A 13,994-nucleotide genomic window follows, 5' to 3' on the forward strand; every position below is an offset into this window, starting at 1 on the left:
CAGAGCTTTCTAAGTTTCAAGCTTTCGTTATGATGGCAGAGAGAGAGAAGAGAGAGAGAGTTGGCTCATGTACATGTTGAGATATGATAACTATCTAAATTCTACAATATGTTTTTCACCCATCATTCCAACAAGAGGAGTTTAAAACACCTTCCTTCAGACACAGGATTGAAATAGCTAAAAATGAAAATGGCCCCCAGCGGTAGAGAGCTCTGCGGTGTGCCGACTCTGCACTTCACAGGTGGCGTTGAAAAGCTTCTCCCGTCACCGATCCCAGACGCCACTAATTAAAAACTCTGCCTGTCAAAGTCGTTCTTTGCTCTCAGGCTGTTTTTTTAGGTCCCCAAACTCATATCTAGGTTACAGTTTGATGTTTCAGTTCAGGTTTACTTGCAAATGCAAATCCTACAAAAACTTGGAATAAAGCAGTGAGGGGGAAAAAGACAAAGAATTCCCTAAGGGGGCTCATGAATATGTCTCACCGTAGAAGAAGAATGAAATGAGTAGATGAACAGATGTGTGATGGAATGAGGCGTTAAAAAAAACAAATATAAAATTCAACATGGGGGAGAATAATTGAGTAGCAAAATGTAAAATAAGTAAGATGCGATGCAGAGAAGGTGAAACAGAGGATGTATGACAGAGGATGTATGACAAAATATGGGACCACAAATATATCAAAATATTATATATATAAAGAATTTGAACTGTACAAATCTAATGTATTGCTTCTCCCCGTCTCCAGGCTTTGTTAGCGGTGTTGCGTGAGAGCCACCGGACCCGGACGGTGTTCCGCAAGGTGGGCGGCTTCGTCTACCTCACGTCCCTGCTGGTCGCCATGGAGCGCTCGCTCTGCCAGCCGCCGCGCCACGGCTGGGAGCGCGTCAACCAGAACCAGGTCTTCGAGCTTCTGCACACCGTCATCTGCACGCTCACCGCCGCCATGCGCTACGAGCCCGCCAACTCACACTTCTTCCGCACGGAGATCCAGTACGAGAAGCTGGCAGACGCTGTGAGGTGAGGACTGTTCGCCCAGAACCAGAGATACCTGAGGCCTCTCCTGTGACTTGTATTAATGCAAAGATCATCTGAGTTCTTAACCTTTAAATAGTTTAGTTTTAGAAGATATTTCTACATACTTTTGGTTTTGTTGGGAACAGATTACTTGTTACCCTGTAATGAGTTATGTAACTATATTTATAACTTGACAAAAGTAGTATTTCTATTTGATTACTTTCTAAGAAATGTTTTAAACATCGCGACAGTAATGTTATGGACTTATTCTGATTACAGAAGGAAAAATATTGTTGAATTTCCAGGTTGAATGGCGTTCTTTGCCACATGTCCTGAATGGAATGGCAGTTGAGAGATGATAGAAATGAAAACTGAAGCAATCGAAAACATAGCTCAAAGAGTGCATACTCCTAATTGAATGGAGCAAATCAACAGAATTAATGTTATATTCTACATATAAGCTCAAGGCGCGGCAGTAACTGTTGCCAGGTTACCATTGGCAACCATTTTTAAGAAATTGGCAACCATATCTTGGCCTTTTGTTGCCATCAATCAATTTTTAGCGTATAAAAAAATGGGACCGGCAAACAGCAAAACCAACATTTTGAAACTGTAATTTAATTGCGTATTTCTTTCAGTAACTGTAACGGATTACGGTGACATTAAATTTGTACATGTAACAATTTACTCACCAACCCTAAACACAGACTTAGCCATTCATTAAAATAATTATGCTTTTCAGGATGTATTATTAACAATAACAAACTCACAGAAAATAGATTTTTGCTAGGTATGACATTTTTACAATCAGAAAAATGTAGCTTTTTATCCAATTAATATTTTAATTGTATTCAGACTTTGTTTTGTGGACCACTGCAGCAAATGTAAATATGTCGGTTAAATTCCTAAATCACAAAGGGTTCTCAAAGAGTTGGAGTCCAGTGCAGATTGGGCTTTATTTAGTAATACTTTACTACCAGACTAATGCAGCGTAGAGGATAGACATTCTTTCTGCAGTATCATGTGGTGTTATCGTTTCTAAAAGCAAACTGTCCTCATGATTACCACTTTGTCCCCTCTCCACCAGGCTGCTGGGCTGTTTCTCCGACACCAAGAAGCTCGGTCCCACGGCCGTCTTCCCCTCCAACGCTCAGCCCTTCCAGAGGCTGCTGGAGGACGAGGCTGCCCCCGGAGGCTGCGCGGGGGACAGCGTCTGTCCCACACTCAAACACTGCAGCAAGCTCTTCATCTACCTGTACAAGATGGCCACCGACTCCTTTGACAGGTCAGAGGGTTACAGACGCGCTCGATTTTCAACCAGTTTATGAAGCACAAAGTGTGAGATTCTGTTCTGCAAAATACAAATGACCATGTTTCTAAAGTAGTGTTATCCTAGAGCCAACTGTCAGAATGTAATCTACAGTAGGAAATCACTCTCCCAGCTGTTTTTTTGTGTTTTGACTGAGACCTTCATTAATATATTGCACCATAAATCAGTCCAAAAGGTTCAGATGCATCTCTTTGCCTGTAGTCAGGCTTTTAGAGCTACTCAATAAATAACACACTGTCAACACGTTATTCTTATATTTACAGTTGGTGGTTAAACAAATCAACAGTTTAATGAGCACTTGTCATCACTGAATGAGTTATTGTGTGAGAGAAGATCAGTGGGTTCTCACAGAGCCTTTGGTTGGAGTTCAGCACATAGCAGCCACATGTTCCTCGAGAACGTTACTGTAGTAGAACAAGAACCTCATGTTTTTCTAGAATCCTTCATAAAATGTGTCTTGTTCTCATGAGGGATCCACTTGTTATGTTTGGCCTCCTTTTGAACCTTAAGAGAACCCTCGAGGAGCATTCAAGATCCACGATGTGGCGTTATTGAGATTAAGAACAGTGTTTTTAGGTGAACTAGAAAAACGTAAGCCTACATACTGAAGCAAGTGAGAAATGGTCATTTTTAAAGGGATAGTTTGGATGTTTTGAAGTGGGTTCATCCATAGTCAAGAGTATTACCTACAGTAGATGGTGTTTGGAGAACCAGCACTGGAGAAAACCAATGTGCTGCTGTGGTTGTATTTGAAACACTTAAAAATATCGATATTTGCGCTACATTTAGAGTTTATCACCGCCTCAGATTGCCATCAGACAGCCTTTCTGACAGGAACTGAAGCCGTTATCTATGCTCTCTTTAAAGCCCCCAGACTCCATTGACAAAATCAGTCATTTTCCTTTGCAGAGCAGAAGTTGCTGATTCACTGCTGCCTCTATTGGTTAGTTAGTTTGTGTTTTGTGTGACTATAGTGTTTTAAAGGGTTGGTTTGGATTCACCAAAGTCACAAAATAACAAAAAACTAATTACCGATCGTGGCAGCGTTACCATGTTCTGCAACGTACAATTACTGTTTTTATCAAAGGAGTCTGGTGGCTTTGAAGAGAGCACAGATGGATACAAGTCCACGGCAGTACATCACTTTGCTCCTTTGCTGGTCCTCCTGTAGATTACATGTGACACAAGGTTAATTTACTGCATTTTATTCCAACATTATTCTCCGCTACAGTAAAGATCCATACCAAAATGTGAGCTATTAGCAATATAGCACTAAAGAAGACAAAGATGTTTGTGAATCAAGCTATACTGGTTTACATTGTAGGTTCAGATCAGTGAGGAGAAAGTGCAGAAGCAGGTCCACAGCTGTGTTCAGCCTCGTGGTCTCAGCTCTGACTCAGTTGACCTCTTCATCCGAGACACACATGGCTGAACTGTGGCAGCTGAGAAACTGTGGAAGAGATTTAATACAGACACTTTACTGTGGTTCTAAATCAGCTGCACAGTCTGGTAGTTCTGTAATGATGGCAAAATGAGTGATGTTGAGAAATGAATTACTACTGTAGCAACAAAACAAGAAAGAAACACCAAATATTGTTGACATACATAGAAACACACATGTTTTAAGCATTTATTGTGAGATAAAGGATCGTTCTGACTGTTTAGATGCCGTTCTCAGCTAATTGATTACACTTGTTTACCATTTCACTTAAGACACAAACAGAATCATTAATCTGCACTTGTTTGCACCACCTGCAGGTCACCATCAAATGATTATGTTTGCAGAGCACATTTATTAACGGAGTCTCAATGCATGCCAGCTGTATTAAAGTTAAAGTCCGATGTCGTCATGACAACACCACGTGTGCGGCCCATGTGTAGCTCTAGCTGCATGTTTCCTCCAGCTGTAGCTCTGAACCTGTTTCTCCTTCCAGCTTTCCACTAACAGCTTCTTTCTTTCCTTCTTTCTTTCCTTCTTTCTTCCTCTGGTGCTGTCTGGCTGTTCATCCCCGGCCTGGTCTAAATCTGCGCGGCTGCATATGTGTGTGTGTGTGTGTGTGTGTGTGTGTGTTTGTTCGTGTGTGTGTGTGTGTGTTGCTGTGCAGTCGTGCGGAGCAGGTGCCTCCCTGCCTGACTCATGAGACCTCGCTGCCCTCGCCGTGGGGCACGCCAGCACTCGCCAGGAAGAGGTAGCTACAGCGCTCTGCCACTTTCCTCACCCTCATCCCTCCCTTTGCATTTTTCCTCACCTTTAGTCGACACGTAGAGCGCCCACTAGTGGCCAAAATGACCGCTAACTCTTCTAACAATCACAAGAATCTTTTCGCAAATCATTAAAATATGGTAAGGTAACAGATTTTTTTTTAAAAAAGGTGTTCCACAACATTTATACTCCACAACCAGTGCTTGTTTTCATTAACTTATATTCTATTTAGTGTATTTTTGATCATTTGATCTATCATTTATTTAAACATGTCAAGCAATATTGAAAAAAAGAGCCAAAGTAAACATCTTCAAATTGCGCAGTTTGTGCGACCAAACCCCAAAGATTCAAACTACCTGAAGCTGAAACTATTAGTTAGTAGATTAATTAGTTGGTCTACAAAAATGTATCCGCACCCGTTAATAGTTTTGCAAACATTTGATGGATCCAACCTCTCCAATATGAGGATTTTATGCTGCTTTTTCGGGTCTCGCTGTTTGAAATTGTGATGTTGTTTTGTAGACAAATACGTTATTGATTAAGGGACATTGTAAAGAAGGATTTGGTGGCAAACGTGAAATGTCTATCTCGAAAGCCAGAGTTTGGTTTGTCCGTTCTGGGCTACCGTAGAAACATGGCAAACTCAATGAAGAAGACCTGCTCCCTATGTAGATATGAAGGACTCATTCTAAGGTGACAAAAACACAACAAGTTTTATTGTTAATGTGATAAGACACTAATAAAAACATAGTTCTGAATATTATATTTCATTTCTGCTAATAGATCCCCCTAAATGATACACTTTGTGCCTTTAATCTAGAGAGTGAGTGGCAGGTTAATCGAAAATAAAAAATCGTTAGTTTCAGCCTATAAATCACATAAAATCAACAAATCCTTGCATTTGAGACCAAATGATGTCCTGCATTGTTGCTGATAAATCCCTTTTGAAAAATGACTGAATTTATTTTCTGTTGATCAACTAGTTGGTTAAGCGACTAATCATTTCAGTTATTGCTTAATTACCTTTTAAACTCTTCAACCTCGATTTGCTAGAAATTAAAAAAAAGGTCAAATATATTCTTGATTCGGTTGATATCTTCTAATTCCTATCATGAGTATAGTATTATATCACATACTAAAGTGAAGGATATTTTTCTTGTTACTTCCTTGGATACATTTCTGTCTAAAGACGTAATGTGAACCACTTTTCCAGAGAGGAAACATGAACAGAATCCGTTAAATTGCTCTCAGTCTGAAGTTACTTTACTTCACATTCCTCTTCTTCCCGCTTTCTTCTCTTTCCTCTCAGCTGAAAGTTCTCACCCTTAAACCCAGACTCTTTGAATTTCATTTAAAAGGAAAGAAAAACAGTTTGGACTTTTTAAAATGTACTCTGCCTGAGTGAACTATAATGACTGTCAAGATGAAACTGGTGGTCTGCTCCTTGTAGTCGTCTGTTTAGATCCGCTGCATATTCATGAAGTTGAATAATGTGACAATTATAGATAATTAAAGCTCCTCTTTGTGGACTTAATTGCTTTAAAAAAAAAAAAAACACACAATTCCTGCCTCACTGCAATCATTCAACAACCTAAAATTTTATTTTGTGTGGATTATAAAACAGTTTTCTGTTCTCAAAATGATCTCGGAACTCAAAATGTGAGGAAAGAGTGACGCTAATTGCTGAAGACTTGCTTGGTTTGATTCAAATGAAAACGTCTCCCGTGATTTAATCTCGATCTAAATGATGCTCAGCGGCTCCGCGTCGTCTCGTGCCATGAATGAGCTTTTGCCCTCGAACAACATGGCGGCAGTTTGAGGTGCAAATTGAAGCAATCAGTGTTTTGATTATTAAGGCTGTGAAGGTGACACAGCGAGAGCTTTAGATTCCTAAATTAAGATTTAGGTATAAAAAAAATCAACAATATGAGTCAGTTAGTACTTCTTTTACAGTAATAGACTGTATACAATTAAGGTATGTATCTTGTAGGGAATTCAGACCCTAATTGGCTTTCTCAAGCTTTTACCACCACGTTGAATTACTGCTGAAGCTTCTCATGTGTTCCACCAGCAGCCAATCACAAGTCAGCTGCGTCTGTGGCTGGAAATGAAGAAGAAAAATAATTTAGATGTCCAGATATACAATAAGATTCGCTGTTTGTCTACTTGGCCGCCTGCAGGCCCCAGCAGATCTCCAGCTCTCTAACGTTTTTTAGATCATACCGTAGCCGTATGACACCTCGATCTCTGACGTGTGAAGACCGCTGACAAAAAGTTGTCATTATCTCCGTCCTCATTATAAGAATGTTTCCACTGAGCTGTGAACATTTCCCGGCAAACACAGTAACATCAGTAAATCTGAATATTTAGCTGACACAGTTGCATATTTTACAGTAAAGTAGGGCCTCCAAATAATGAAGGAAACAGACTAGCAAGTGTTTTTTATCCCATCTAGGATTAAACTGAAATTAGAATATTCTCATAACCATTATTAACAGGGAACAGGAGGTTTCCCGTAGAAGAACAAAACGCTAAACTAATTATAAAATTGTAGTAGGTTTACCTCTCGACAAAAATAACCTAAAAAGAAATAAACTAAAGTTTTGTGCTGTTTCCTGAGAATGTTTTTACACTTTGCCCTTTCAGTAAACTTTTTATAAATAACTTTATTTTGACTCAACTGGACTGAACCTAACGTCTCCGTGTGCTCCCAGACAAGGCTACTACGGTACGTCGGGCCCTCCCGCCCCAGTCAAAGCAGTGACCGACCTGAAGCTCCACTTGGCCAACGCCTTCCACCCGGCTTCCTCCTCGTCCTCTTCCTCGTCTGACATGGTGGTCATCCACCCGGGGGCCGTCCTGGCCATACTGGACCTGCTGCCCTCCGTCTGCTCCGACAGCCAGCCAGAGGTGAGGAAACGCAGGAAGGAAATGTGCTAACATGTGCTTCCTGCTGAAGTGGGTGAAGGGGTTACTTGTAGGTCAGGGAACTTGGACACAGAGGTTTTAATAGTTTGTCACATGTGCATGTGTCTTTAAATATTCTATATTTTATAGATAATGAATTTAGAAATAGTTTTTGAGATAATCAGATAAACTTAATGGCTGAAAAATCAAGGTTGCACAACTATCCTGTAAATCAAATATTAAATACTGAAATCCACCTTCTGTTTCCCCTCCAGCACGCCCTGGACCTGCAGCTGGCAGTGGCCAACATCCTGCAGCTCCTGGTGAACAGTGAGAGGAACCAGCAGGTTCTGTGCGAGGCCTGCCTCCACCAGCGGCTGTTGCAGCGCTGCAGTCAGGCGCTGGGCGATGAGGACCATCCGCTACACCCGCCGCTGCAGAGGATGTTTGAGAGGCTGGCTTCTCAGGCCCTGCAGCCGATGGCACTCAGGTACTGGACCTGGATCAGGATTTTAACCTCTCTTATGTGTGGTACTACAACCCTTAAAACATCCTTTTTTAATGGAGGTATTAAATCATGGCTGAAAGGGAACAAACATCGTTCTCACAACTTATTCCCCAGTAGACACATCTGCATTTGGTATGTTGTGGACTTATTTTTGTGGATGTATTTGTTTTCTTATTCCATTTTATTTATTTTTTGTTATATCTAAAGCCTCCTCTGGACGGGTGTTGTTAATAAGTATTTTGATACAATCACAAAACATAGTGCAGCTGGTCCTTGTGCATAATTATATTATACAATTATAATGCTACTCTGATATTAAATGAACTAATCTCAAAATGATTACCATCAAATTACTTCCCCCCCCCAAAAAAACATTTAAATTGAAGAAAAACAATGTTGTTACTTCAATCAAGAGTTTGTTGTTTGTATAGTTTTGGGATTCAACAAAGCCTTTATTGTACTTTGAGCTAAACGCTACTGTTAACATGAAAATAGGATACCGCTAACATGCATGTTAACATGGATAAAAAAGGGACATGAGCATGCAAATAGGATACCACTAACAAAAATGTTAGCATGTATAAAAAGGGACGTTAGCATGCAAATAGGATACCGCTAACATACATGTAACATGCATTAAAAACGGACGTTAGCATGCTGATTGGATACCGCTAACATACATGTTAACATTGATAAAAAAAGTCACATTAGCAGGCTGGCTATTACCCATGTAACATTTAGCTTTTTAACATGCTAACGTTTAGTACGAAATATTAATTTGGAGCACATTAAGATGTTTTTATGTTGCTGTTTTTTTAATATTCTTGTTTTTGGGGGCATTTTATGCTTTTATTTGGTAGTCGAAAAGCAGAAAGATGACAGGAAAATTTGATGGGGAATGAGATGGGAACCTAAGTTCTCCATCCACTGAGGAACCGACCTACTAATATGCTCATGTCACCATGTTTACTGTACAATATTAAGCATCTTGCTAGCGTCTGAACATGTTCACCTTTAGCTTTCCAACATGCTTACTTTTAGTTTTTACCTAATGAGATATACAAAGAGTTATTTTTTTCTGTTTGAGAAGCGTAATCTTCTTTGACAGTGTGTGAAAGAAAAACGCTACGTATGCAGACTAAACTGAGCCGCTCTCATTTCCCGCTTGACTAGTTAAGTGAGATGGGAGATTGGGGTTTGAGGAACGGGGGGGGGGAGTTATTTGACGTGCACACGTTTGCCTCTTTTTATATGTAAATCCCTGGCTGATATCCCCCCCACTCGTCATTGTGCTGCAGTTTAACATATCTGTAGCTGTCAATCTGTCCCTCCCTCCTCTTCTGTCTCTCTGCCTCAATCTTGTGCTGTCAGTCTTCCTCATTCTTCCTCTCCTCCTTCCTGTGTTTCTTTTTTTCCCTCTGCTAACATCAGCCCCAGCTAATCTCCGGAGTCTTTTTGTTTGGTCTCGTTCCTGCCGGTGGTGTCGCTCACTGACAGCTGACACCAACCATCACTTTGCATTCCAGTCAACCTTCTCATTGACTTTTAAACAGACTAAAACATGCCCTTAACCACAGCTGTTGAGGAGTAGAAGTCAACCTGGGAAGTGTTTAATGACTGAACATACTGCATACAATTAGATGGAGGCTTTTACCCAGAGTCCTTCACAGCTTCATTAGAACTTAGAGGACGTATTTACAATTGGTTGGAGCCGCCTCACTTGTTTATTTCTATATTAAAATTATTGTAAAACATGCATATTATGGTGATGAACAATTTTCAACATTTTTCTTTTAAATGTGTTTGAGTCTTATGGAAAGTTCTTACCGAAAAAACCGCATTACATATATTTATTATCTTCTTGTCCAAAGTCACATAACACTCGCACATGAATTTGGTTTCTCCGCATGCTTTTTTGTAGGTTTAGTGGTGAGTGTGGTCCGGCTTAGTTTAAATCCTGGGCTCAACAAGTACTTCCACTTTAAAGCCACTGAAAGGATTTAGAAAGTTGAGTTTGCTGTAACACCAAACAGTGACAACAAGCATCGAATGCAGTCAATGAGGGCTGATGAAAAACAGAATTTGACTTAAATATGAAAGAATTATAGTCACATAAAAGCTGGTGGGTAACTAGACAAAGTACAACCGTAAAAGATTCAGGGTTTCCACTGAGATGAAAAAAATCAGGAAAAGTCATGGACTTGTGTTGTGTTCAATGAAATATATTTTAACAAGAGAACCTTCCACGTAATTTGACAACACACTAAATGAATGTTCTGTAGCTGTTGACATAACGTAGCTGTAATATACGTGATGATTTGTTCAAATTTTCTGTCTCTCCCAGCATTACTTAGCTAGCTGACATGACGTTTGAATAGAGTTTGTATCTGATATGTTTCATGTCTCTGTAATGAAAGTATGTCAGCTACAGACTTACAGCTTGTTGCCGTATTGTTTTTCAGACTTCATCCTGTTTTTATTTATTTATAATATGAACCTGATCAGCTATTAGAGATTGAAAAAAGTAGCCGTTTAATTTTTCAAACACTGATTAACATTTGGAGTAAAGTTTATCAACAGTTCAGTTTGTCTACTGTAAGTTGTGGATGGTCATATGGATTTTGTTATGGGTCATTGAAAGGTCATTTTTGAAATTTTGTTGAACAGTAATATCATATTGCCATGTGATTCATCCTGTTTGTTTTTCTTCTTTGTTGGTGTATTTTTAATCTCCACATCCTGCTCTTCTTCCTCCTCCAGGGAGTTCCTGCGTCTCGGAAACCCTCTGAACTGCGGCGCCTGGGACAAGAAGCTACTGAAGCAGTACCGCGTTCACAAACCCAGCTCTCTGAGCTACGACACCGAGATGAGAAGTAAGACAATCACAGCTCTCATACCCGGTTTTGATCACATGATAAGTCACTGTGCCAGGGGTTCCAGAGGAAAACGCTGTTCCTGGTGCTGTTTATCAGACCTGTTTAAAAAAGGATTGACTGAGGGGCCACAACAAGGAACATTTCAAGTGTTCTATAATTTAGTTTTTTTTAAGATTGTCATACTTAAAGTATTTAGCTTAAATTAATATTATCAAATCGGGTTTTTACAAGCAATTAACTTGGCTATTGGGAATTAATAAACATTTATATTGGAGGATTTTTATGTAACAAGCGATTTAAAAAAAGGTTGAAATGGTGCATGTTTCAAATTTCATATCATTAAAACTGCTTTTACGCATTTTTCTAGTGAATAAAAAAGCATTATAGAATAGTTTAGGGAGCAAACATTGAATTTGTGGGCAGAAATATTTTTAATAGCCGAGAATTGAAGAGTTTAGTCCACAGCAGTCCTCCGGTACGTTTATGAAATGATACTGTCATTCGGGAGCCGTTCCCATCTGCCACAGTGATACAGCTTCCTCCTGGGAGAAAGTTTCATTCTGTACTAAAAGCTTGGCAAAAGGCCATCAATCTTCTACCAATCCTGCTTCCTTTTTTCCTCTTCTACGCTCTCTCTCTGCGAGCTCATCGGGACGAATCCTCCGGTGAAAAGGCTGTGATTGCAGAGGTTGAGCTTTCCGTTGCCGTTTAATTGCCAGTTTAAAATATTGCAGTTTTTTCAGAGAGGTTCAGATTACTGCAAAGTCAGTGGAACAGCCTGACTTTAGTATGCATGACCCAGTGCAACTTATTTCCTCCTCAGAGTTGGTAGGAAAAACTAATCAGAATGTAAGATTATGGTAAACCTTGAATGTATACAGTTAATGTTATACGGTCGCACTGCAAGTAGAAATGTAAGTATTTAACGGAAACACAAAGTAGTCCTCCCTGCCTCCCGTTAATCCCCAGCTGATGTGTAAACCCCCCGTTTAAACAAAGACTGTCTTGCCACTCTGAGTCTAATGCAAATGGTTTGTTTTCCGACTAACAGCTGTTAATGTTTGTGATTTCGTGGGCTCCTCAGCATGTCCTAATTGCTTATTGTGTCTCCTCCCAGCAGTGAATGGAGTTAGAGTCGCGACTAATTACCGCTCTTTACAAGCTGCCACTGTATGAACATGCTGCTGTCTAGCACGGTTTATTAGCCGCATTTACTGGGTGTTGTAGTTCCTGCTCTAATCGAGTTTCTCTTTGTCAGATGTTCGAACTCTTAATAAATAGGAGCAGCAATCCATGTTTTTAGTAGAAGGTACATTATTGAACCTTAAACCCGGAGTTAATTCTAGTCCTTCTACGATAATGATCCAGGCCTGTTTAATGCTGTTATCCAGCTGTTAGTCCGAAGGCCTTTTTACCTGAAATTACTGAACGAAATTTAATTAACTTATGCATTTGTTCATATGATGCATTTAAAACAAATACAGCAAATGAACAGTTGATCATTTTAGTGCCTGAGTAGAGTGAGATGTGTAAAAGATACAGAATTGAAAGAAAGAAGAATTAACAACTTTGGGTATATGCATGGAGTATGGAAGCCCTGAGAGGCCACTGTGAAAAAATATTCTGATCTAAATTGTTTCTCCTGTGTTTATGATGTAAGAACAGGTATACAAATCATTTGCCAGTTGGAAAAAGTTTTTTCTTAATTATTTCTTCTCACCTGGAAGAAAACATGAATGCCTTTAGTCATATTTAGAACGTGTGGAAGGGGTGCACTTCAGCCTCTTGTGGCCAAAACGAGTATAACAACAACAAACAATATAAAATAATTTAGTAATTTGGATAGATTATCTTTTTTTTATCATGTTTTTAAGTCATAAATAAAAAGAGAAAACTTTTGAGATCAGACTTTTTTTTTTTTCTTTCTCACTTTTCTTTCAGGGCTTCCATAATGTTATGTGTGACCATTAAGGATCTCTAGGGATAAACATTTGGACTCTCCTGATTTAGGACTTGAGCCTTAATTGCTGCCATAACTTGCAGATGGAGAAAACCTCAGCTATTTGTATATTGGGAGATCAATAACATGATACTAAAAGAATGCAGGCAGCAGCAAAGAAGGTTGCCAAATTTGAGCTAGTTACAAGAGAAAACTCGTTAACTAACCAAAGCCACACTAGATGTAAACCAATTACATTGTACCTGTCCTTCCTGACTTCACAGACAGTATGACCATGTCCATGGAGGGCTTCGGTCCTGACAGCGTCTTCGCCACGCCGGCGGAGGACAACGGCCAGTATCGCATCAGCCGCAGCCTGGTGCGCTCCGCCGAGGGCAGCACCGTCCCCCTCACCCGAGTCAAATGCCTGGTGTCCATGACGACGCCCCACGACATACGCCTGCACGGGTCGGCCGTCACGCCTGCATTCGTGGAGTTTGACACCTCGCTGGAGGGATTCGGGTGAGTTCATGAAACTTTTGAGTGTTTACATATCTGTATTTTTTCCACTCTTTAGCTTTTTGTTACCCACGAAAAGGGGGTGGAGTCAAATGCTCTTTACACTCCTAATCCTGACTACACAAACGTACCATTTTAGTTCTTCTGGCTTCTATGTTTGCCAATATTTCCCAGTTTCCAAAATTTTGTTTTTCGCTTTAGGAAACATTTATTCTCCTTTTTGCTCCTTTTTGGTCTCTACCCATTCTTGAGAAGAATATTTGGCTCTTTAGCCGCTAAATGCTCCATTTTCTCCACCAGCTAGTCTTTAACTTTTTAATTCTGCTGCTGGGAATAAACTGATGAGAGTGTTGAGATTTAACCAGATATAATAATGTTGTAAAACTAAAACAACGAGATAAAAGAGGCTAACAATCTCCATAAAGCCGAGTAGAATCACAGCACGGAGTTCAATCCCTTCACCTTTTGATTTTTCCATTCATTACTTCTCGTCATTTGATCCATTATTAATTTAATAAATATTCATGAGGACCTTTTAAAACTCCAGGAGTCTTCATTACTATAAAAAGCTTTTGCAGCAACAGATGATGCGATTTCTTTGTATACCTATTTTCTCTAAAATCGTTCTCTTTATGAAGTCCTTTCTTTCACACACCTCAGGGTGCAACATGTTATTTCTCCCTGCAATTTAACAGGTT

At 39.8% G+C, this 13,994-nt stretch overlaps 1 protein-coding gene across 1 annotated transcript in view; it reads left to right on the plus strand.

The window, feature by feature from the left end:
* The window catches only part of wdfy3 (WD repeat and FYVE domain containing 3), an 86,604-nt gene that overhangs the window by 21,853 nt on the left and 50,757 nt on the right, over positions 1 to 13,994 (plus strand). Inside the window, exons 11-17 of the mRNA XM_054610292.1 lie at positions 746 to 1,017; positions 2,102 to 2,299; positions 4,450 to 4,533; positions 7,262 to 7,457; positions 7,730 to 7,944; positions 10,723 to 10,835; positions 13,062 to 13,299. Of these exons, the coding sequence (XP_054466267.1) occupies positions 746 to 1,017; positions 2,102 to 2,299; positions 4,450 to 4,533; positions 7,262 to 7,457; positions 7,730 to 7,944; positions 10,723 to 10,835; positions 13,062 to 13,299 (1,316 nt within the window). The remainder of the gene's footprint in view (positions 1 to 745; positions 1,018 to 2,101; positions 2,300 to 4,449; positions 4,534 to 7,261; positions 7,458 to 7,729; positions 7,945 to 10,722; positions 10,836 to 13,061; positions 13,300 to 13,994) is intronic.

Source organism: Anoplopoma fimbria, chromosome 13 (assembly GCF_027596085.1).
Source record: "Anoplopoma fimbria isolate UVic2021 breed Golden Eagle Sablefish chromosome 13, Afim_UVic_2022, whole genome shotgun sequence".
Taxonomy (NCBI): Eukaryota; Metazoa; Chordata; class Actinopteri; order Perciformes; family Anoplopomatidae; genus Anoplopoma; species Anoplopoma fimbria.